Source organism: Crassostrea angulata, chromosome 2 (genome assembly GCF_025612915.1).
Source record: "Crassostrea angulata isolate pt1a10 chromosome 2, ASM2561291v2, whole genome shotgun sequence".
In the NCBI taxonomy this organism is placed as follows: domain Eukaryota; kingdom Metazoa; phylum Mollusca; class Bivalvia; order Ostreida; family Ostreidae; genus Magallana; species Magallana angulata.
Genome location: NC_069112.1, coordinates 44437645 through 44464144, shown reverse-complemented (window position 1 = coordinate 44464144; position 26500 = coordinate 44437645). Strand labels below are relative to the sequence as shown.

Genomic DNA, 26500 nt, shown 5'->3' with positions numbered 1-26500 from the left:
GGCTTTTAGATCCATGATTTGAACTATTAAAGATAATGAATTTCGACTGAGACTTCTGCGCTTTTATACCAGCCTCTATTTAATAAAGATATTGCCAAAAACAAAACAAACAATCTGAACAGTGAAATGTTTTACTTACCATTATCAATTTGTTGTTCTGTTTTCAGTGTTGGGGTCATTGGAACAACAAATTATGAAAAAAGTGTGTTTTTCATTTCCAACGTACATGTGAGTCACTTTTGACAACTAATGTAAGTATTAATATGCGCATTGTTGTTGTTTAAAATTGATATTACATTTTATGTAAAAGTGCAATTGAACTACTGAAATTTTGCCTTAAAGAGTTGAATATATTAATCATTCATCAAACATATGTAAGTCAGGTTCAAACATTATTACAAGCACTACTTAAATGTATCTTATTTTTACGTCTTTAACATGGTAATGCTATTTTTTTTGTTCTTCATTATTTTTTATCAATGATTAAGAAATTGGTACCAATAAATTTGACATCAGGTATAATATATAAGAGAATTGTTAAACTGGGTATTTCGTACAAAGAATTTTGCAATAATTCAGTATCTCTTGTTTTATTTTTTTACATTTAACACTGTGCCGGATAATAATGCCAGTGCCAAGGTGAGGTATTTTTCTTTCAAAAATACTTTCCTACAGGAAAACCAATATTCCTACAGGAAAGAGCTACGGGCTATAACTGCCAAAATTGGCCCCAAAAATCATAATATTTAAAATCACATCAAGTTATTGTCTTTTTCATTAAATTATTTTTAAAGATGTTGCTCGTTTCAACAATTGATGATTTATCAATTTTGGCTCTTCTATGACGTCAGTGTGACGTAGAAAAATGACGTAGAATTCCTAAAATAAGAAGAAATATTACATTTTTCAACATATTTCTCGACTTTTCAATGCCTCCACATGCACCCACCATGATCATATAATAACAAATGCCTCGTTACCTTGGTACAAATACTAGGAAAAAATATCTTTTTGGTGGAGACGTGTGGAGGGTGTTAATTTCTAAGAAAAAGAACTGCGCAGTAGAGAGAATGTGCTAACACTGACTGAGTATTGGTGTTTTATTTCCACCAAAATATCTTTCACAAATTAAAAAAAAAAAGAATTATACCTATGTAAGTGTATTATATGTATTATCTTTTCTTCTGTTCTTGATAAAATTAAACAAGTTGCAGTTTTAATCGAAATAAAGTTATGCAATGTCAAACAAAAAATGTATATACTGAGTGTGTAAATAAACTTGATCTTAGATAGTCATATATCACGTCTCATATAATTATATTTATAGTACTGTACACGGTTAAATTATCATATCAAGTTGGTTTTATAATCACAATCAAAGGCTGCATTATTCTCTCCGTCCGTTTTTATGCGATGTACCAAATTCTAAAAATAGGGATGTTGCTAGATACGCTACATTCATGACAACAGCTGTTTCCGCTTTGTATCCGATGAAACTTAGCCTAGGATAATTCAACCCTGTTCCTCTACGTGCAAAGAAAATGAAGCTATATGAAAATTAAACGATATAAAGGAAAAGGTATGTATATTTATTAACGTATTCATCTTCGTTTAAAATAGATCACTGTTTTTCAAATGCATTGCTATAAATATAATTGGTGTCGGCTGCGTTAGCTAGCGTTACATGATGTTTACATGTTTGCACATAAGGCTTATCAATCTATACATTAAGATTATAAAGGCAAAGAAACGGGAAACCTGGATCATAGTGCATTTCAAAATAAGTTTATATATACAGGCAGTGGCATACATGTACTATGTACGGAAATACTCTACAGCGGCTATAACAGTAATTTTTCTAATGGCGGATCCAGTGGTTTTAGCATAAAGCAGGCGCGTAGACATCCGCGTTGAAACAAAGAACAGGAAAAGTCAGACCGAAATCAACAAAAAGATTTTGACATGTCATGTGATATTTTAGGGGGTGCATGCACAGGGGCTTGGTTATCGAATACTGGAGTTCTCTATTATTTGTTTTTGATCAAAATTATCTTATATAACGTTATATAAGTGTATTTCTATATATTGCTTTAAAAACATTTCATGGAGTTTTTTGTGTAATACACAGAAATAAGATTACTAATTGTAATCATTTTTGTCATCGGGAACAAATATAAAGAACTCTATGATTCGACATCCGAGCCCCTACATTTATGTGTGCATGTGCGGATCCAGAAAATTTTCAGGGGGGGGGGGGGGGGAGGAATAAATGTGTTTGTTGGAGACAGGGGGTCCGAGCCTGTTTACGGTAAATTCGGATGGGGGTACTATTCCGTATAGTTGGGCAAATGGAATGAGATACGAGCTTTCTGTAGGAAGTATTTATAGCGTTAAAAAGTTCAGATACACGAGCCAAAAAAAAACCCCTACGTATATACGTATTAATTGTAAACTTGATAAATATTGTTATAATAAGACTTACTTTTCTAACTAAATTATGCAACAAATCTATTATTTTCATTAGGAAAAATTTGGTACTGGACAAAATATATAACAATATATAATATATAACAATTAACAAATCTCTTGGTTTTTTTTTTTTAAAAACTACGTATTTTAATTCATTTTGTTCATTTATTCGCTGGCTCGCACGCTCAATGCAAAATAAACATGTCATATGAAATAAATTAGTTTGCGTTCATTGTGCGTTAATTTTTTACCTTGCAATTGTAAATGCGTTATATTATGTAAGACCATATGTATGTTCACTGTTGCCGTTCGAGAGATTATATCGAGAGATTATTTTAAGAAGTTGGATAATCAAGGCTATTTTCAGGCCATATTAAACTCCTTAAAACAAAGAGCTTTGTATCAAGAAATATAATCGATATTTTAAACATCAAATATTTCGAAGTTTACCTTAGTGAATCATATAGTTTATATCAAACCAATTATCAAATATTGAACATTTATTGCATGATTTTGAGGGAGATATAAAGATTTATTCCCCCAGTGAAAACATATTTTCCTAGACCAACGTCCAATGTAAGTATGGTTTTTCTGGGGGAATTAATCTTCATATCTCCCAAACGTTTATGCAAAAAATTGTTTATTATAACTTACGATATGTGATAATTTAGGTGGTATTTGTTTTTCAACTCCTGTAAAGCAAAAACGCATACTGATTGTTAACCAGTTTTTTTTCTATGTTAGCTTTCTAGTTTATAAGGGATTTTAAATGTTGGTATAGGCTCTAATCCAATAAATTTTTAGAATTAGTCATTTGAATTCTTGTATGTTGATATTTAATACGCATAAATTGATAGCAAGTTTTGCGTGGATTTTATGAATTTCAACAATTTTCTCTTTCTTATTTACAGAATGTCATCAGAGCAACGACGAAACTTTCCTTGCATCATTTGCAGCAAAAGAACGAAACAACATGAGAGAAGGCCTCTATCTGGTGCAAACAACAAACACTTGAGGAAGTATATCGAGAAAACGTTCTTACTTAACTGCAGAAAAAATGATGTACTGTGTGGTAGATGCAGACGAGAGTATTACACAAATACCACACAGCAAAGGAATCATCAGGGAATGTCCGGACCGAAACCTGTTGTCCAAACCGAAGCAAAAGCATCAGTGGAATTTTCTCCCAAGAATATAACATTACCCCTCCCATCAATAGGAGGCAGTCATTCTACATGTTGCGTTTGCAAAAAGCGGGGACCTAAGTTGATAGTTGTGTCATCGAAAGCAAGGTTTAATTGTTTTTTGTACAAGAACGTGATCATTCCCTACGGATCAAGGTGCTGTCCAGTACATATTGCAGATGACATTATGACAGAGGAGGCAGTCAATGTGATGAACAACTTTAGGCAAAACACGAACTTCAATCGAACAGAAATTATGAATCTTCTCGGTAAAGTACGTGAGGCACTGCTGAAGAAAGATGAAAAGGGGATTAACTTTGATTCTACTTTCAGTGATACGGACACAAAAAATTTGACTGGTCTCAACAGAGCAGCATTTGAAAACTTGTTAACATATCTGTCGTCAATTCGTGACACACAGGTCCGAAGTGCGAGGACCTGTTTGGGTATTTACCTCACAAAATTGAAAACCGGTTTATCGAATAAAATATTAGCCACATTATTCCAAGTTTCCAGAGACTCTATCAGGCGTGCCATAAAATCGGTCAGAAAAAATTTACTACAAACATTTGCGCCACATCATATCGGTTTCGAACATGTAACAAGAGAAGATCTCATTAGAAACCACACCCGTCCCTTGGCTCAGACTCTATTTGGTCAAGGTTTGAATCCGGCAATTCTCGTGTTAGATGGAACATACATTTATATTCAAAAAAGTTCTCAGTTTCGGTTCCAGCGACGTTCTTATAATTTGCACAAACACCGGCCTCTGATCAAGATGATGGTGGTAGTGTCTACTTCTGGCTATTTTGTAAGCGTCATTGGACCATATCTATCTGACGCCCAGAACAATGATGCAAAGATACTGAAACACATGTTTGCCCACGACAAAGAAGAAATAGTAAATTGGGTGAAGGACGGGGATGTTTTCGTTGTTGACAGAGGATTTAGGGATTCGGTAGATTTTCTTAGCGACATCGGCATAAAGACAGAAATGCCTGCCTTTTTGAAAAAAGGACAAAAACAGCTGGATACAGAACAAAGTAATACTTCGCGTCTTGTCACTAAAGTCAGATGGGTGGTTGAATCGGCCAACGCTAGACTTAAATCCTGGAAGTATTTTGACAGAGTTCTTCCAAACACTCTCATACCTTTTGTTGGCGAAGACATTTCGATAGCAGCGGCTCTATGTAACAAATACCTGCCAGCTCTAAGCACTGAAAAGGACAACGATGAAGCTATTGGTTGTAAAATGTTACATCTTTCAAGACTAAATAATGACCTGCAGATTCGAGTCGAAAGAGACAATCTCGACAAAATAAGAGGACACTGGCAGAAAATTGATGCAGCTGATATAAACTTTCCAGCAATGACAGAAGAGGAGATCAGAGGATTGGCAATCGGGGTGTATCAAGTAGGTCTTGCAAAGTCCTATGTACAAGAACATTTTAATGAAAACTCGGAATTTGAAGTCATGGTAAACCAACTCGATCCCAATTTGATATGCGCCAAACTTCAAAGTCGTCATATTTCGTCGAAATCCTACCTTCTCTGGATAGTGTTTGACGAGATCCAAGTCACTTCCTGGTATTGTAGATGTCGGACTGGATCGAGAGTTGTCGGCATGTGTGCGCATATCGCATCTGTACTTTGGTACCTGGCATATGCGCGACATCTCTCTCAACCATTTGCCCATATTACTGACTGGACCCAACACATGCAAGACGCAAAAGATTTGCCGCAACCAGAGGAAATTGATGACAGTGACTCTAGTGATGACGGTTGTGTTGAAGAATAACATTTTCTGGATTTTTAAAATTCAGGCTACTTGCATAACAATGAATAAAATAATAACCCTTAAAGAACACATCTGAATCATTGTGTGACTTTTAATTGTTATAAGCTGCTCAGTTTACTTTTATTTTCGGTTTCATGGTAATCAGTTAAACTTAGTGCATTAAGGTCAAGGAGTAGGACTAAGGGGTAGGTTGAGGTATTAACCACCCTTACTAATTTAATCTAATATTATTTTTTCAACAAGTTTGTATAATTTAAGCATTTAACATATACATTCAGATTTTTGATCTATCCGACATTAATATAAATATCAACAGGCTTTCAGTTTTCCAGAAATCGGCAATTTTTCAGTGGAGTATAAAACTTGCTCAAAAAATCTAAAAATTCCAAAAATGGGGGTGAAAAGCCTGTTTGTGTATTCTAATAGACCTGTTTGATTAATCCATGAACATTTTTTCAATTTTTATTGTGGGGCCAAATTTGGCTGTTATAGCCCCTAGCTCTTTGAAAATTTCTATCGGAATACAAGAACTTCCTACATGAATTTCAATTCCGATAGGATTTGATAAAAACCGATAGGAGATATTAGTTTCCTATAGGAAAACCGCCTGTCTGAATCAAATTTCCACAGGAAATACCATTCTCCTACAAGAAATATAATTCCTCTAGGATTTTTAGAAAATCCTATAGGATTGTCAATATTTTATATAGGAGAATTATTTCTCCTAAGGGATTTATAATCTTTCTATGGGATATTAATTGTTAAAGGTAAATATCTCACCTGTCAGGTGAAACACATTAAAAACGAAAGTGTTATATACTTTCTAGACAACTCTCTATCATATTGTATGTATGATTTTTCTGAAACTGCCTCTTAAGCGGGTGCAAAAATGCAAAAGTGTTATTTATTTAATTTATTTCCTTCATTTCATTAATTGTTTGTTTTTTCAGCTATTTGTGGGATTCCGTCTAGCCGTTTGCTTTAAAACAATTGTTTTGTATTTTAGTTTCATATATATGTTGACTCCAATAAAAACCATGCAAACACCAGTCATGACTACAGTAAAACTCGCTTATAACGAAGTCCCAGGGACGGGCTATTAAACTTTGTTATAAGCGTAATTCGTTATATCCGTCAAGTTTACAACATTAAATAGAGTCTTGGGGAATGAAATTCACTTCGCTGTAAGCATCAATTCATTATAACCGTGTTAGCTATAACCGTGTTTTACTGTATTTTGTTTTTCATTTCAAAACCTTGTGATATTTCATTTTCGTAAAAGTTTTGAAACTGATGTTTGAGAATTTGAAAAAAAAACCCAAACGTTTATCTGGAAGAAGACTGATATTCAGCAAAAATTATAGAAAAAAGAATATTGTATTTTGAGTTTTTATATTGTAAAATACTGCACCTACTTCTAGTAACAAATTCATGCAACACAAATTTCCTACACTTATTTGGTGTAGGAACCACATTAACATGTAGTAAAGTGGACGAGTGAATCTTCTCAAATCACATACTATTTTGCATCCAGGCCTGAACTTCTTATACAATATTAAGGATGATGACATTTGGAGATTGAGTCGTGGTGTACATTTTGAATTTAGTTGGTGGGTATAAATACAAAATGTCCATTTCACAATTTTAATAACTTTTATAAATGTGGTTATACTTATTAATAATCAGAACACATATCTTATATTGAGAAACGTGATATCATAACAAACTTCATTGATACCTTGACATCGTAAGATTTCGTATTGTTGGTTGTTTAGTGTGGGATCATTTTATAAAGTATATATCAATACAGTAATTGTTTCTCTTACAACCCACAACTTGCCTGTTTTCATACACTATTAATGATTATTAATGTGCAAGCCAACATGTACATATCACATTTGTCAAAATAAATCAAAATGTACAAGGTATACATTTTTTGGGGGGTGCAAATTGATTCTTTGGATTAGTAGTTTGAAATCGTAACCCATAATTATGCCAAATGACTATACTTTTTCACGTAAGAAATATATATATATTCTAAAACAAAACAACTAAATTTGACTTTTTTAAATCTGTTCATCTTTGTCTTTGTTGAAAACTGTAAGTTTTGTTTTTACATTAATACATGCATGCTACTTTCTGCATTGCAGTAACAAATAATGGTGCTTAAATTAGCTACAATCGTGTAGCTCCATCCGATGGCCATAACTCTTATCAACATAAGCTTACTGTTATCAAATACATGTACAACAAACAAGTTAATTTGATAAAAAACGTCCTTAAACTTGGCTTTATATATTGAGTTTTGTAAAAATGGTTTTTAAAAAACAACAAATACACAGAAAGGTTGTTTCATATCGTTAAAAAGTTATCAGGGTTGTTATAGTTAGTACACTATTCATGGATAAACGACTTTGTAACTAATTTGTAACTAATTTACGTAAGTTAGATACCAATACTTAAATTTGAGAACCCCAATTGTCTTTTATTGATAAAAAAAAATGCTAAAAACAGTATAAACGGTATACTCAAGTAATAGCGGAATTTTTTGAGGTCTTATTTAGAGAATGAGTGCTGCTAGTACTGCTTAGACCATCATACAACAAAACGTTTCATGATATGGACTTTTCTCTCTCCTTTAACTTTTTCACAACTATATTTTTAGATACCCAAATCAACAGTTGGGTTCAGTTTTAGAGTAGTTTAAACTCAATGGTGACCATTTTTTTTTTGAATTGTACAGTTAACATAGTGTTCATCCAAATTTTGAAAAGAAAACGAAACTGAAACGGTATGTCATTTTGAATTTGTCAAACACGCTTTTAAAAATCTATCCTATCTAGAAAGTGAAACATATTAACTAGAAATCACATTTTGTTGGTTTCGATTTCACTATAGACAATGTATCACACAAACTCGGGACGAGTATAAAAGGGTACACACTTAAAATCAGTAATCATTATTGATTTCCACATGGCTGAGGTAAGAATACTATTAAATTTCAACAGTACTTTATAGTTTTGATATTAGTTTATATGAGTAAAGGTTATAAAACACGTATTACACGATTAATATAGAGGGTTAGCATACAGGTATGTACATGCGAGGTGGTTACAGGTAAGAACTACAATTACCTGCTCGTATATGGTTTCTTGTTAATAAACTATAACGTGTAATTGTATTTTTTTTAAATTCAATTATCTCTATCCTATTTGTACTGTCCTGATTTTAACGGACACATTCAGTAATTGATGATTGCTGCAATTAATGCAATAATTATTGTACATTATCTTTTCAAGTAAACATTTGTTTAATTCTATTCATGTTTTTGAGTTTTTAAAAATACACTTAAGGATACTATATTTTTAATCTGGTTGAAATTAAAAGAACTTTGGATTTGTTTTGCTTTGATAGTTTGCAGACGCAGGAAAAACGACTTTGGTCACAAGCGTACAAAAATGTGAAGAAATAGTTTCTCTTTTAAATGAAGAAACAGTGCTGGCCGTAGACTGTCAAGGGGTCTATCGTGGGTCTCACCTCAGGTTGACACTTTTACAGATTGGGACTTCCAAAGGAGATGTTTATCTGTTTGATGTACATGAAAATAGGGATCTTCTTTTTAAAGGTTCACTGAGAGTTTTGTTAGAATCTGAAAAAATTGAGAAGGTTTGTAATTTTGTATGTCTGTGTATACTTCCGTTGATAAATAAGATTTAAAAAAAATGCTTAATCGAATTTTGAATTTGCATGTAAATTTGTTATGTAGGTGATGTTTAAGTGTTCAAAGGATAGTGGTGCCCTGTACCACAATTTTGAAATTACTCTGCAGAACGTCTTTGATATACAGGTATTACATGAATGAGCTAAGTGCTATGTAATAACAAAGTTTTCAATAAACATATACAATGTTAAAATGTGAAAACGTAAATGTATACAATTCAAATTGCTTTCACGCAGTGCAAACTATTATACAAAGTGTTTTTGGGAGTTGATTTTAATCAAATCTCCTATGCACTTACTCGAGCAAACCTAAAGTGAAACAATGTTTGGACCTAAGCACAAATCAATACCGCTGACAACACTTATTTCTTTAAAATAATCGAAAAATTCTATGCAATGTATTCTGAAACATTGTTTTTCAGGAAAACTTATTTAAACCTTGTGAGATTTTAAATGGCACAAACAGTTTAGATATGTTTTGAAGTCGTATGTATTCTGCAGAGTACTCCGCTAGAGTTCAATGTAGTCTCGTTCAACCAGACGCTCGGCTGTCTCCGTTAATATCCAACAAAACATAGAGTCTCTCTTGCTTGTCGGAAATAAACGGAGACAGCCGAGCATTTGGATGATCAAGACTAAAGTTCATTCTGCCTGGGTCCATACCATTTCTCAGAAATATTTCGATTACTCATACTACTTGCCATGCAAAAGCACATATCGTTGATTTTAAAATACATGATAATCGATAAAATCAACTCCCGTCAGTACTTCAGTGCTTTGATTTTTTTAATGTTGGTCTATTTATTCAGTTCATGTCCATGAAAGATTTTTTTTCTAAAAATGTTCCTCTTTACGAATAGGTTGCACATATCATATTAGAAGAGCAGAATGGTCGTAAACTTTTCTCAGCATTAAAGCTGCGCAATGTTTGTCTATTTTATTCATCCACTGACAAGGTGCCTGAAGAGGAAGACGAAATCATGGTCTAGTTCTTTGTTTTTTAACATTTATTTTGAAAAAAAAAATGAAAACTGATAGAATGCGTTTATAAAAAATTAAAAAATGTTTTTTAAGATAAAAATCTTAAACATTTTACAAAAGATTTCGAAAGAATGCGTTGTTTAAAACAATAATAAAAAGTTAGTGGTTTTTCTATAGAAACTATGTGCTAAGGAAAGCAGTAAATTTTGGGAGGAACGCCCATTAACTGCCAAAATGATATCCGTTGCAGCTGGCCACGTCAAAGCCTTGATTCCAGAAGTATACGGGGAACAAAAACGGTAAAGGACTATGTGTGATATTATGCATTCCTGTCCTCCAAAATTAAAGTTCTATAGATATCTTTAAATATAACGTTTAAGATATTTGAAATCATATTAAATCATACTAAAATACGGAGTTTTCCTGGTGGTTCTTTACTGGTAAACATTGTGCGAATGCTTGCTGAAGTACCATTTCTAAGTATTATGTGTATTGTAATATGAACAAAACCATTTCACCCCTGCGAATGTTATTGTCATTTAAATTTAGATCACGTAGATCTATTTGACCATTAAAGTTTTGCCCCCCCCCCCCCCCCCAAAAAAAAATAATAATAATTGTTCCTCGTGTGTATAGTTTATTTCCTACAATCTATATACTTGTCATCAAATATAAGATCTAGACGTTTCTTGATTTCATGAATCGATTCATTAATTGATATCTAGATATAAATGTAACAATAGAAAATATAGGGTTTTTTTCAGCTGTTGCAGCAATTAACATGCTTAGTACCGACCCCCCCCCCCCCCCAAAGGATTAATTTTCAATCCGCGCCTGACCTAGTAATAGCATAAATAGTGAAACAGACTTGGGTACTATTTTATGCAGAATGTTACTTGAAAATGGCTCAATATAAGTTTTAATATAAAACACACAGATTCTATTTTTAAAAAGCATGGTAATGGACACCAATTGCATCAAACATGGCTATGATTTTATCAAGCAACCCAAATGTTTACATTTTCAACCCCGTGTTATTGGTTAAACACGAACAACTCTTTTCTGAATAACATCGTTAAGTTTAATAAACGCTAGATGATGACAGAAGACATATTTCTTAAACGATTTTCATGTTTTAACATACATCAAAGTATGATATGATATTAAAAACGACCAGTACTTAATACGCCTTTTAAGAATATTATCCGAACACTTATACTTCCGGTCTAAATTTCTCAGGAACTGAGTAAATTTTGGGGAAGTCTCATGAACTTTTATTCGAGCACCACTGGATAAAATATAAGCTTAACGATAAAGAAAACATACCGAAGACATTCGCAGGGGGTGAATGTGTAAAATTGTAATTGAGCAGACTTGCGATCTATACTTCCAGAAGCAAAATATGAAGACAAAATGACGATATTTTGATTTGGAATAAGCCCAAATCGTTGACTTCATTAAGAAACAGCTTATGGAAAATGGTGACTAATATCATGATTGAAGTGATAGACATTCAGTGTATAATGCTCCTAAAAGATTTGATTCTTAAACACTGTTTAAATATTGGTTTAAATTGGGAGCAGATATTTGACCAAACCTCACATAGTTCTTTCTTTACATATTACGTACGTATTTGTTTAGAATATGTGAAAATCATGTTGTAGATTTTATGCAAATGTTAACCCAACTCATTTTTTTAGACTTATTGATAACTCTGGATTAACCCACAAGTTTAAAGAGAGGATTTTTGAGTCCGTGAAACTGCATATTGATCCAGTATTCCAAAGACAGAGAAGAGATCGAATCAATGGACACGTAATGGAAATACTACATTCAATTGACAACACATGCACTACAAACACAAAATTGCTGGACTTCGAAAAAGAGAGCCAAGAAATGCTAGCTTTAAGAATGGTTGAATTTAAAGATGATCGAAAAATATCGGATAAGATTCAGCAATTGAAGAAGGAACAGATCGACTCTTATTTAGATAAAATTCTTGAAGAAGTCAAATCAGATCAAGCTGAATCACTAGTTACCTCAGGTAAACTTAGATTTCTTAACAAAACTAAACGCCACCCTGATAAATCACTTGCACAAAAAGCAGGGGACATTAGAGACGAGATACAACATATTGTTCTTTCAAGCATAGAGAAAAACTACGACGTAGGTACAGATGTTAGCTTGTTTTCAACATATGAACAGGAAATATTAAGAGATTTGCCGATATGGAGTGACGATGACACCAACTTTACCAAACCAATTAAAGGTTTGTTTTGGCATCTACTGGAAAATGATTTGGCCAGAAAAAGCCGCGCACTCAATAAGTATAAAGGAAATTACAAACTGAACAAACTCTTTTACGATCAGATTGAAAAGTTCGCCCGTTGTCCCTTATCAGTCTCTTTACCAAATCAAGTGCGCGAAAAGGTTAAGAAATTCTTAGATGACCTTCGATTATACAAAATAGACACAAACTTTTGATCTCGCGCTGGAAGTACTCAATAAAATCATGCAGCACTCGGTCATAAATCAAGTACGATTTGTTAGTTGCACTGGCTTGTTGTTTGAAGAAGAAATTGAGAGTATATAACTCCGAACGGCTGGAAATAGGTGTTTTAACTTATATGTGTGTTTATAACTTCAATTTTTTTTATGGTGCATGTAATTATTTAGATAAATTCACAAACTTTTCAATTGATCAATTATTTGATATAGTACTCGCGTATCAGAAAAGATACACAGTCCTATTCTTGGGAATACTGACGACTGAGGAAGGATTGAAATATCCAAATAACTTTTTTCCCTTTTTCTTTCCATGTATATTTAACTTCGATGTACTAAATTATGCTTTATGATTTTTTTTTTCGAAATGTATATTGATGCAAATCTAAGCAATAAAAGTGTAACAACTATGCATCGTTAACATTTATTTGGTAAATTGTACACATAAAACACTTCAAATACAATGATATATAAGGGATATGCATTCATCTGAATTGTTGCGTAGAATGATCTGAATGTTCAATTACGTAAAATAAAAACTTCAATTCTATTTTCAATAAATAGAAGAATTATCTTAAAAAAAATAATAATAAAAGATCTATCACAATTCAATATCAAGTAGAATTCTAAATAAAATTCTCGAAATCTAAAAATTGAAAATCTGCTTTCACATTATTTTACAGAGGATTATATTACATTTTATTTATGATTGATATTGTATTAATATGTATATAATAGACCCAGTACAGTCAGACTTCTACTAGCACTAGCTAGTGGGTTAACCCTTTTAGCTGAGTCGGTACAGCGTTTGTATTTAAAGCTGCTTGGTCCGATTTTTCTGTAATAACGGTATCAAAATGTTTTCTATACAAACCATTTATCTGAGAAAGTTATGGACTTTCTCCTATTTACACCAGCAGAATCAGTCTCCTTTCAAAGTTTAGAAATATTCAAAGTAAATAAAAATAATTCTTTTTGGGCAAACGAAAAAAACAAACCATAATGCATCACGGGAATGTTTAAAAAATGAAACTGCTTGGTTTCGTCCCCCGAATAATTGGGGCTATTTAACCCGAATGCTATGCATCGATTGTAAAGAAAGCAAACTTCAGAAATATTAGCAAACTAAACGTACACATGTTAATTTGTAATTTGTCTGATCGTTTCGACCTTTATTTAAAGCGGTGTCAAAGTTGTAATACAACCATACCTGTCTCGTCGTCAGGGGTGCACTTTAACATAAGGCGAAATAAAGCGGTACCTTTTTATGTCGTTTGTTTGGTGAGCAAATTTTGTACGTATTTTTCTCCAATGAAATTTGGCTTAATTGAGTGGGAAAACTACTGCAATGTCTATTATTATACATATACTTTCAAGTCTTTGCATAACCATCGTTTGAAAGTGTGCATAAAATTTGATATAAGATCGGACCATGCAGCTTTAAACTGAACGGTGTCGAGTTCGAGCCTAGCTTTGGAATACCACCTCTTCTATTACAGCATAAAGTCGAAATTGGGCTTGGAATTACAAAAGAAACTAATGGGATTTCGCGGTTAAAGTTGAACAGACATAATTAATGTTTGATACAGTTTCCCACCAAATATACTAAAAGTAAATAAACATGTGCAATATATATAATTATAAAAAAAACTAGAAAACTGACCAGTCAGGAAGGGCCCCGCCATGACAATTAATATAGAGAAGTGAAACAAACTTTGAATTCCATCCTCTTTATATTAACAATGATGAAAAATAAATGCCCGGCAGAAGATGTAAAGAACTGGAATATATAGGATCTCGTGATTTGTAGTTGGATATGATTTTCATCCAACAATTAAAGTGTTTTTTTCTTGAGCCTTAGTGAGGGGATAAAACATACAAGTTGGATAAAAATCATATTATACTACAAATCATGAGATTCTATTTATCCCATATTTTATACACCGCAATCAATGTTTACACTGTTTATAAAACTCTACATTATTTTACTTCATTATGCCTAGGCAAATCCCATTGTAATGTCACAACTGTGGGATATCAAAAGTCATATCCACGGGATAAAGTGGGTTAACATGGGATGAAATAAAATTTGTTAAAAAAACAAAGAATTGATACCAATGCAATGATACCTAGGCTTTGCCTCTTTTCAATAAAATTATTATAAATCATTGTGTACAGTATTTTAACCAAAATAAAATATGAATATTTTATTTTAAATCCATATTTCAAAGAATGTACACAATACTACACATCATTCAAAATTGACCTTAACTTCAAAACAAAGTTCATTTGCAGACACAGGCAGTGCAGTAATTAATCTCAATGTGACAGATAAAGATAAAGCTTAGGATTTTCTTCCTGTGGAAGGTTAATTAATCCCAAAGGACAAATATTGCACAGCCTTCCATGTATACAATGGTAACATTCTCAGCAGTTATCTCTCTTTGCCCATTCATTCTCAGCAGTTATCTCTCTTTGCCCATTCTTCTTATGTATAGTTAGGAATCTACCCCACCACCCCAGCTCCAAACCAGAAGACATAGAGAACCAAACTTAGCATCAAAATATGTATTTCTGCCTACTGAACTACCATACCAAATTTGAACTTGATTGGGCAACCATAAAAAAAGTTATTAGAAAAAAACAGGAAATTTGTGGACGGAAGAGTGACAGACGGACGGACAGAAGGACGGACGGACAGAGTGATTACTATAGGGCACCCGCAAATCCTTGCGGGGCCCTAATTATGCAAATCATGCTAAAAGAATGCATGCAGATTGGAAATAGGCAAAAATACTCAATCTGAATTTTCTCGACGATATTAGATATATGTGAATTTAATTGATAAACAAAACACATAGTTTTATAATATTTACAATTACAACATGAATTATAATTATGTTGTGTTTTTTTAGCTACTTTCTTCACATCGACCCTATAGAATATATGCACATACAAGTTTTTTATGTTAATGTGTTCCTAAATACAATAATTTATTAAATTAAAACATAAACAGCGCCTTAAAAAAGCTTAATTTATTTCCACATAGTTTGCAGGCTGGTTATCGGGCAGTTATAAATGCAGTGCTCAGTGCATGTGATTTATGATGCACCCTTCCACAAATTGTCAAAAAAGGTCGTTGAAGACCAAAAATATTTTTTAACCTCATTTGAGCTTTTCTGATCACATGTTGTCTGTCCGTAAACTTTTCACATTTTCAATTCTTCTAAAGAACTATTAGGCCAAATTTAGCCAAACTTAGCTCAAACCACCCTTAGGCAGAGAGAATTCCAAGTTGTGAAATTTACAAATCATTATCTAGAGACAGTTTATTTACTGTTAAAGTCTTGTTTATCTTCATCATTCAAAGATATCCTTCAAAGTTACACACAATTCATTATATTTATGTATAATACAAATGATATTCGACTTTAAAAAATAATTCATATAAAAACTTATTTAACAACATTCAGTTTGAAAGTTTGCTTTTAAAAAAAACTCGCATAGTTCACAATTTCACTTTTGTAACATATGCTCCAAACATAACAACAAAACATCATTCTGATTTTATAAAACTATCTACATAATACCTATATAGATTGACATATGTTTCCTATATCAATTATTTGAATTTTAAAATTGGCGAAATTCAGTTTATCCTTTACGAATAATCGCATTACCCTTACATCACACAAATATAGCAAGTTTCTATTTATCCAACACTGTAAACAGTATTTAATTCGCAGCGACTTTATTTGCAAGATATAAATTGATTCACATGAATTTTTTTTTAGCGAATTAGCTTCAACTACATCCATGTTAATATTGCAACAATAGGCAATAAATAGTTCGCTAACAGGAAGTTTACAGTATATACAGCACTGTATTGAAATAAACCAATACAATATTGCCATGTGTTCTGGAACTTAATAGTCATATTTTTATTGTCAAATTTGATCTATCAAAAAGAAATATTTTGAAACATTTTTTGATTTAATAACTAAATTTTGTCTAATCAAAATAAAAAAGAACAAAAGTTGTTGGGACAAAACATAATTACACTTTACACACTGTAATCAAGATGACCCCCCCCCCCCCCCAACACACACACACACATTAAGAGAAAATTGAATTGAAAAAAGTTTCATCTTCTGGATCAATATTTTCATCAATAAAATCTTTATCACATTTTTTTTTTCATATTTGAATCGGCGCTAACCAAGAAGTGTTGTTTCACACCGATCCTTTGAACATATGTGAAAGTTCATTACGAAAACTCGAAGATTCGGTGAGGCTATCAATCGCATGCGCCCGTTGCAATTTCACATTTTAATCTAATAAAATATCGGGCTAAATACACTAAACGGTATAAAAAAATAGCCTGATAACATATCTAAAGTAACCATATGTGTTTTATTAACACGATCGTATACGTCGTGATATTTATGGGAACAAGATATAACTAGGGCACCGCTAAGCGGAGCATCCCCTCGCGACATGAAATAATGAGTTATTGTGTGGTAGGTGCATTATTTAGGAATACATAGTTATGTAAAGAAGGAGACCACATTCTACTAACTCTCCAGTACTACAAAACTACTTTTTCTTTACCTGTACTAGATCTAAATCTACAAAGCATCAAGTTTTTTTTATTTGAACTGCTTCCATTCATTTTGGTTTCACAGAGGTGAAGCGGAAGTAGTTATTGTTAAGTCGTATATAATTTCTGTTTAAAATTGTGTTATTTTAACGATATAATAAAACACCATTGCGAATGTTATTGTCATTCAAATTTTAGACCACGTGGTTTAATTTGACCCTTTCAGTTTCGCAGTAAAAATCGTGCCTCTTGATTATCGTATAATTCATAGAATTATACGATAAAAAGTATTTGTATTTTGTAATCAAATATAAAAAATCTAGAGGTTTATTGATTTTGAACTTTATCTTCATTAATTGTTGGATAAAATGTGTTATAGAGATAAATGTGACAATACAAAAAATAGTTTCTGTCTGCTATTGCAACAATTAACATGCTTTAGTAGAGATCCCCCATAGGATTAATTTTCGATCTGCGCCTGATCTAGTATTAGCATCAAAAGACTCTGCTATTTTATGCAGAATGTTTCTTAAAATGGCTCCATATACTAGATTTTTATGCAAATCAGACACCCATTATTTTTCTTAAAATATCATATTGCACACCACAAGCATAAAAAAATGGCTATGATTTTATTTAACAACCCAATTTTTATATTTACAACCACTCTGCACGTGATTGAACACATCTGATAACTCTGTTCTGAATATTATCATTTAATATAAATAACCGCTAGATGGTGAAATAAGACATACATCTTAAAAGATTTTCATAACAACATAAATCAAAGAAAGATATGATATGAAAAACGAATTAACGAATTTTGAGAATATTACCCGAACACTTATACTTCCGCTCAAAATTTCACAGGAACTGAACAAATCTCGGTGAAGTCTCGTGAACTTTCATTCGAGCACCTCTGGATTTTTTACATACTTAGCGACGATAAAGAAAACATTCCGAACACATTCGCAGAGGTGAACAAGTACTCAACTAATTGACTTGAAAATTATCAAGGTTTGTCCTTTGACCATACCAAATAAGTGTACGAAGTTTGATAAATATCCGTACAAGAGTTTTTTTTAAAACTTGCTCCCAAGCTGAACACATACACACACACACACGCACGTCACCGATTCTATACCACCCTCGCAACAAGTTGCGCGAGAGGATAAATAAAATTAAAGGAAAAAGAATCGAAAACAGTTTATTGACCATCCTAATGAAGCAAAACTTATAAGCGATTTTTCAGACCATCTTTTTGAAGGCACTTCAAAATAGCACTTGTTAAATCACTGAACGTTTAACCAAAGACCACGCGGCTATGATAATGCCCGATTAATTTCACAGCGATATGTAGAATGTCACCTGTCTGTACTTCATAAGATATGACGTCATATTTAACTTTGATGTTACGATCTGCATTCCTTTCGATCGTTCTTAGGGAATGTATCGTCACGGAATAAGTGATATTTATTGTGCATAATAAAACTGCTTCATTCCTTTACATAGACACGGTTGTAAATACTAGTGAAACTAAATTCAATATCACCGATATGGAGTATAAAAAAATCAATAGTTTTAAAGCTTCGTAATAGGTAAATAACTATTCAAAAACTAATGGTTTTTAGACTCCCCCAGCTACGTGTAATTTAATGAATGGTGATATGTATATGCATATAAAAACGGCTTGGCACAAGTGAAAGATAAGAACAATCTTAATATATTTTACGTGAAATCGGGAGAGAAAACAAGTACCAATGTGAATCTTGCTGGGGGAAACCTACCGATTGACCCGATTTTGTGTAAATCAAGCATAAAAGGTAAAAATGTACCTAATTTCGATGGCGGTGCGAAATGTTTTGACAATATTTCAAATAAACGAAATATTTATATAAACCCCCAGCAAGAACTGCAAAATACATTACTTATCGGAGGATTTTTCATACAAATATTTTTGATTTAATGTCATTATTCACTTGCGCCGATGCAAATGTAAATCAAGCATAAAAGGTAAAAATGTACCTAATTTCGATGGCGGTGCGAAATGTTTTGACAATATTTCAAATAAACGAAATATTTATATAAACCCCCAGCAAGAACTGCAAAATACATTACTTATCGGAGGATTTTTCATACAAATATTTTTGATTTAATGTCATTATTCACTTGCGCCGATGCGATTTTTATAGATTATTTACCGTGTTAGAATACACCCGTCACGTGCTTAAGAAAAATATATGCAGCACAAAAATATATCAAATATAGTGTTGAATGTCACTGTTAATTTATGTAATAAAAGTTTAAAGAAACTCGCTCGATCAAAGTATTTTTCGATAATTAAAATAGTATCATTTTTCGATGTATATTTAGCTTTGGACCGCCTTAACATAGCCGCGCACACGGTGACGCCTTTTGTTCACACTTTAAACTAGGACATATTCATGAAGCCCGTGTATTAAACGTTGCGATTGGATCAGTTACATGTACTCGCAGCCACAGCCAATCAAAAAACAAAGCTCATTACCGAGTTTTTCTGAAGAGATTAGTTAAAACCCTGGGCTTGTTGTTATGTTGAATCAGTTGCTTTAAAAGCTGCTTTCAAGTTCCAGTAATAAACATCATTCTAAGGTAAACATCCAAAATACAAAAAAATACAACATATACAAAATCAAATACTATATATGATTTTAACATTTACGCCGGTTTTCTGCAATGGATGAGTTCATTAAAAGAACTAGATCAAGATCTCAGCCAATATGTATCATTCATAGTTTTTGAGCGCCGGTTAGAGGACGAGTTCGTTAGGTTCATGCGAACACCCCTGAGCACACCGTGTGTTTACATCACAGGCACGTAGCATCGGGGTTGGGGTGATGGGGGGGGAGGGGGGGGGTGTTTCCCCCTCTCCTCTTTTTTTGGCAGCAGGCACTTTTCTTAACTGTATATAATAACAAGGGCATGGCTAAGCGGAGCATCCCCTCGCGACATGAATTATTGCGTGTAGGGATGTATTATTTAGGAATATATAGTTATGTTAATGATAAGACCACATTCTACTATCCCTACATTACTGCAAAAACTACATTTTCTTTACCTGTACTCGATCTAAATCCAAAAAATATCAAGTTGTTGATTTGAACTGCTTACTTTCACTTTGGTTTCAAAGAAGTGAAGCGGAAGATTGATAACTCTTACTCAGAAAGTTCGATTGATAACTCGTATACAAAGTTGTTTTATGACATTGATTTAATGAAATAATAATTTGTAATAGTATTAATGGATTTGAAAGACACATGCATTTTTCATTTGTTATTTTACAGAAGTGTGCAATCTATGATAAATAGTTTTAGTTTTGAACGAATTTTGTCATAATGTATGCCCACCCTCCTTTACAATGGTGTAATTTTATCTATGTTTTTGCATTAAAAATTGACAAATTAATATGCCATTGCATATGTTTTAATCTTTTACAATGAGGCATACTTGTTCAGAGGTTAAGAAAATTCAATTGGAAGTTTTTTTTTTTAATTTTCTGAAAAATATAGATGGAGTTCACACACACTCATACACATACATACACACATACGAACACACACACGCACGGTAGCGATGTTATATCCCCTTCGCAACAAGTTGCGCGAGGGGATAAATAGAAATATCATGACCCCCCCCCCCCCCCCCCTTTCCACTTTTGTAGGAGCATGTAATAAATGATATTAAAAATAAGAATTCTCATTGAATTAAACTTACATTGAGTTAGGTTTTTTGTGAATTCGAAAATTCACCCGTTTTTAAGTGCTTGCCAAGATGAAGCTGCCCCACACATATTCAAAAACAATACGTGTTTGTATACCCTGTCATATTTCATATGGTTGGAAATTTTTTAGTTCAGTTTTCAGTTGATTTTGCATTTTAATATAACAAATACAATTTTTAAAAAGAAAACTATTTAATCGTTCTAGACCAGAAAAGAAAAGACAGACATTTCCTCTTAAATTTGCACGTTCTGTTTATAAAATGCATGCTTGCATTGAAAAATTTTGTTTAGTCAGTCAAGCTTTTTGGAAAGCTATTACTTGTAAAAGTATCACCACACAGCTGCGCGAGTCCACGTTGTATTGTTACATATTTCGTTTTTCAGATATAAAAATAAAGTTCATCAGCATAATGTTCAAGCATGCGATGATGTACGATAGTTTCAAATAAAGAATCAATTCACAGACAATTTACATAGACGGCTTGATTTTGGGAAAACAGACTCTGCCTGGGCGTAAAGCATAGGGTTTGTTACTGGTTTGAAATGTCGACATGTTTTCAAAATTGGGTTTGGGTTGAGAGGACGGGAGTGATTTGGATTAGGAGGGGGAAATTGGTCTTAACTTTGAGTCATCTGTTTGGGGATTCATATAGAATGGGTAGATTAGGATCAGATGTGAAAGTTTGCTCATTTGTTGTCATGATATGGCGCCTGTATCTATGGTAATACCACCGTTTGACAATATATGACCTGCCATCCGCCTTGGAAAGCACAATAGCTGGCTTCCAGGATATGTCGTTTTGTTGAAATCTAACACTATATTCAATTTCAAGAGGGGCGAGTGGTTTAGATTGTTTGTCATAAATATGCTTTTGGTATTCGCGGTTTTTGTTTAACATTACCTTGACCCTCTCATGATCGATAACCTTGGAAATTAGTTCATCACTAAGAGTCGATAAAATTGAACGCAGTTGTGTACCTTGGAGAGTTCTGCCGGGGATAACTTACTTCTAAGGATGTAGTTCGGCATTCAAGAATACCTAAGTATGGATCACGGCCATCAAGCTCAGCCTTTTCGAATATTCTCTTCGCAATTTGTATTGATTTTTCAGCCAAATCATTGTATGAGGGTATCGTGGGGGAAAAAAATAAAATCATACTCTTTAGCAAAATGAGAGGAATATTTAGGGCCATTATCTGACACTACCTTTTGGGGAATATGTAACTTAGCAAAAATGCTATTAAGCTTCCAATTTATAGTTTTGCTCTTTGTGTCGTGAAGCTGGACGACCTCAAAGAGATGTCTGTAGTAATCAGTGACTATCAAAAAATCCTTGTTGTCCCACATTATCAAGCCTGTGGCAACAGCTTGCCAGGAGTAATCAGGTACTGGGTGTTATTGGAGGGGTTGTTATGGGTTAAGATACCAGTGTATTAAACACACATTGCAATTTGACAGCAACTCTGAGGTATCTGATGAAATATCGGGCCAAAATACTGACGTGCGTTTCCCCTAGAATGATTTCTCGATACCCATATGCCCTATGCGAATGAACTCTTGAATTTTAGCTCCGAGAGTGGGAAATTTTAAGCAAGAAGCCATCAGTGACAGAAAGTTCGTTTCCTGTGATTCTAGAATTCCATTATTTGAGTGGGGCAGTCTCTACGGCATTCAGGTCAAACATTAAGTATGGTGTGTTTAAGCAACTGAAATTGTTTATCATTGTCCGGTTCTGTATCTATCTCTTTAAGTTTTTTATTATTGATAGGGAGGTTAGTCAGTATAACGAGTGTATTTAGGCTTCCATATCTTTAGAAAGACCCGGGAATGTGTCATGTACTAAATTACGTGACAATGAGTTAGCAACAGGGATTAGCTTACCCGGAATATAGTCTACGTCAAGATCATAGTTCTGTTATTGAAATGACATTTTCTAAAGTCTAGTTGGGGCTGCAAAAAGTGCTTTCATAAAGATAGGTACTAACGGACTGTGGTCTGTTTCAACTTTGACTTTTCGACCATAGATATATTAATGAAAACATTTGAAACCAAAGAGGATCGCAATCATCTCCTTTTCTATCTTGGCATATTGCACTTCACTCTGGGTGAGACTCTTAGATGCAAATGCTATAGACTGGCCTTCCTGCATCAGGGCAGCGCCAAGACCATACTTTGATGCATCACACAGTAGTGTGGTGACCTTACGGGGGTCAACATAGGCTAACACTGGTCTTGGACTAGAAGTGATTAGGTCTTGAACCTTGTCAAAAGCTTTGCTTTGGGCACTATCCCATTGAAATAATACATCCTTTGCATGAAGAGTTTTAAGGGGACTACTTATTTCGGACAAGTTAGGTGCAAACTTTGCTAAGTAAGTCACCATACCTAGGAAGGTTTCTTATTCAGATTTATCTTTCAGGGGTATCAAGATCTGGCCCCGGGGCCATAAAACTTACACGAGCTCACTTTTCCACAATATGTTCCTTTTGTAAACGTGAGACTTGGATCAAAAGTAAGCTCATCTAAGTTTTATGGCCCCAGGGCCAGGACCCACATTCTCTAAGGTTAGCAAATGGCCAAAATATTTCACCTTTGTGACTCCTACCTCCAATTTGTCTTTGTTTAACTTATGGTATCTCTCTTTTGACCTTATGAGAACTTTACGCAAGTTCCTGTCGTGTTCTTCCTAGTTCGACAAAATACATGTACATCATCGATTAGAGCAACAACGCCATCACGACCTTCATAGCATTCATCAATCTTTCTCTGAAACTCGTCTTGTGACGATTTGAGTTCAAAAGGGAGTCTTAAAATACCTTTAACGACCAAATGGCGTATTCAATGTAGCGAGGTAAGAAGATGCCTCTGATAATTTGATAGTCCAATACCCACTCCTACCATCCATCTTAGTGAAAAATCTAGCTTTTGACAGTTGTGGAAGGACATCCTCAAGGGTTTACATTGGGTAAAGGGGTTTAAATATTGCCCTATTAAAGTCTTTCAGGTGAAGACAAACCCGTAGTTTGCCATTTGGCTTTTCGACCACTACAAGTGAACTCACCCGTTGAGTGGGCTTAGTGACCTTTTGTATAATGTGAAGAGATTCCATTCTCTCTATTTGGTTATTATTTGTCTTGAATGGCAAGGGGTGCCCTACGGGGTGGGTGTACTGTCCGGTTAATGGATGGGTCTGTGTGTATAAAATATTCCCCTTGGAAAAGGCTAATACCTTCAAAGACCACTGAGAATATTTACATGACTCGACTTGCATTCAGGGGTTCACTATTGTCTTAAGTTGTGTTCAAGTTCCATAAGTAGACACGTTATATGAGACCAACGTCTAAACAATCATGCTCTTATCCCTAACATGGGAGGGGGAGTAGTCTCAACAACATGAAAATGTTAGACTCTGTGACTCACCTTTGTAAGTACAATTGAGCTCAATGCACCGAAAGAAACATACGGGGTTACCATTGTAGGCAGACAAATTTTGATCGGTTTGCTTCAGCTGGTACATATGGGACAAACCTAATGAATTGCAGACATGTTTTGGTATTATGTTAACCTGTGAACCTGTATCTAACTTAAATGTGAAATGTGTTTTGTCTGAACCCCCCTCAAAATACTTGGTCATGGTTGTGATTTGTCTCGATGATATCTATGAAAAATTATTGTTCAGTATTTGATTGCTCTGGCAAGGTCTGTGATTCATGAAATGCAACAGTTTTACATTTCTTAGTAGAATGGACCCATCTATTGAAAGTCTTACACTGTTTACCCTTAAGCACTTGTAGAATGATCATACCCACATTGATCGCACTCTTGTGTCTTCATCTTGTGAGGATGCTTTGGTCTGGCCTGCGGGGTACCTCTTCGCTCTGGCTCTTTGGTGGCGTATTGATATGGGCTGCTTCGACCTGCCTTCTTTGTGTTCTGGTTGTGAGAATGGCTGACTGCATGGACCTCTTGGCCCGACATGGTCTTCAGCAGTTCCGAGAATACTCGTGTGACTGACCTATCCGTATTGCCATTTCTAATGTCAATTTTTTACCTTCTGCGATAAGCTATTCCTTCACTTGGCTATAACAATAATTTTCTATAGTAAAAAAGACTTATGTTTAAATTTAAATGAATTTATTTCAATCAATATTAATGATGCATGTAAAGTCTTCGACCAGAAATCGGTCTAAAAATCCGTTCTAATGTCCACCATTTCAGGAATTATAATGTTGGTTTATCACTTTTTCCACATTTTCAAATGTCTATTTTTAGTCTTCAATCGAAGAAATTTGATATTTTGAGGCATAATTCACTATAATATCTAGCAGGGTCATTTCAGCCAAAAAGCCATCCTTGTTTCTCTCTTTCACTGACAAGATCTGAAAATCACAACATTAGTAGTTCAAATCAATGCATTGTCTCATAACTTCAATATTGATAATGCACCTTTGTGCGTTTTCTTTTATTTATAACATGTTTTCTTGTATTTGATAATGTATTGAAACGATAAAGCGTATGCATATTTTCTTCATACATCATATTTAGAATTACCCAATTTGAAAAAGAGATGTATTGTCTGAAAACTGCAATATTGATAACGCATCTTTCTGTTTTATTTTACTTATTACATGTTATGTTGTATTTTATAATTTAATGTAACGGTAAAACATATATACCGTTTCTTCATGAATCACTTTAAAAATCACCCCGTTTGAAAAAAAATGCGTTAAATTTTGGAACAATCAATGCGCTTTTAAATGTGCGTTATTATGGCCAAAATCAACGCATGTGGAGAAAAAATGATGTGCGAAGATTTGTCAAAATTGGTAAAACTATCATATATGATTAAACATTTGTTTAACTTAGTTTGATTGAGATTAGATTATTGGCTATCTTGAATAAAAATAAAAAGGTTTTTCGATTAGATGATTTATTTTAACAATTGAAACACAAAAAACATAGCAAAATTATGCAATTGTTATTTAAGATTTGTACATTACATGAACTGAGCTAATTAGCCGGCACGTGTCCTTTCACTTTGTTATCGTTTTTTACTCTGTGAATATATTATTTCTTTAAAGGAACCGATGATTAATTTTATAGAAAACGAAAGCCAATCTAGATTTAAATGGCGTTCAGAAGCTTATGAAAAAAAAACATGATGACAAATACAAGTAAGATAATTACTGAAAATTAATGCAGAAGGCGCAAACCCGAATTTCTTGTATTTCTGAGTTAAAACTGTTATAACGGCTGTAACTGTCTTACTTTTTTAATAGCAATGATTAATTTGGGTTGATGACGTGGACGTATGCGTAGAGACCTACAGATTGTTCATTATACAATCATGAAATAGGCTATTGATTTTTTTGTATCAGTTTATGGAATGTATACACTGTTTGGTAGGAAAATTACTTACTGACAGGTAATAGTTTAAATAAAATATTAGAAACTTGACTGTATTTGTGAGTATGCCATCCCC

At 33.6% G+C, this 26500-nt stretch overlaps 1 protein-coding gene across 1 annotated transcript; it reads left to right on the top strand.

Annotated features, from left to right (window-relative positions):
* The first annotated feature begins 1316 nt into the window (after positions 1 to 1316).
* On the top strand, positions 1317 to 5929 carry LOC128172385 (uncharacterized). Its single transcript, XM_052838180.1, has 2 exons — positions 1317 to 1579; positions 3381 to 5929. Exon 2 carries the CDS (start codon positions 3382 to 3384, stop codon positions 5449 to 5451), a length of 2070 nt encoding a protein of 689 aa, XP_052694140.1. The 5' UTR covers positions 1317 to 1579; position 3381; the 3' UTR covers positions 5452 to 5929.
* The last annotated feature ends 20571 nt before the right edge of the window (positions 5930 to 26500 follow it).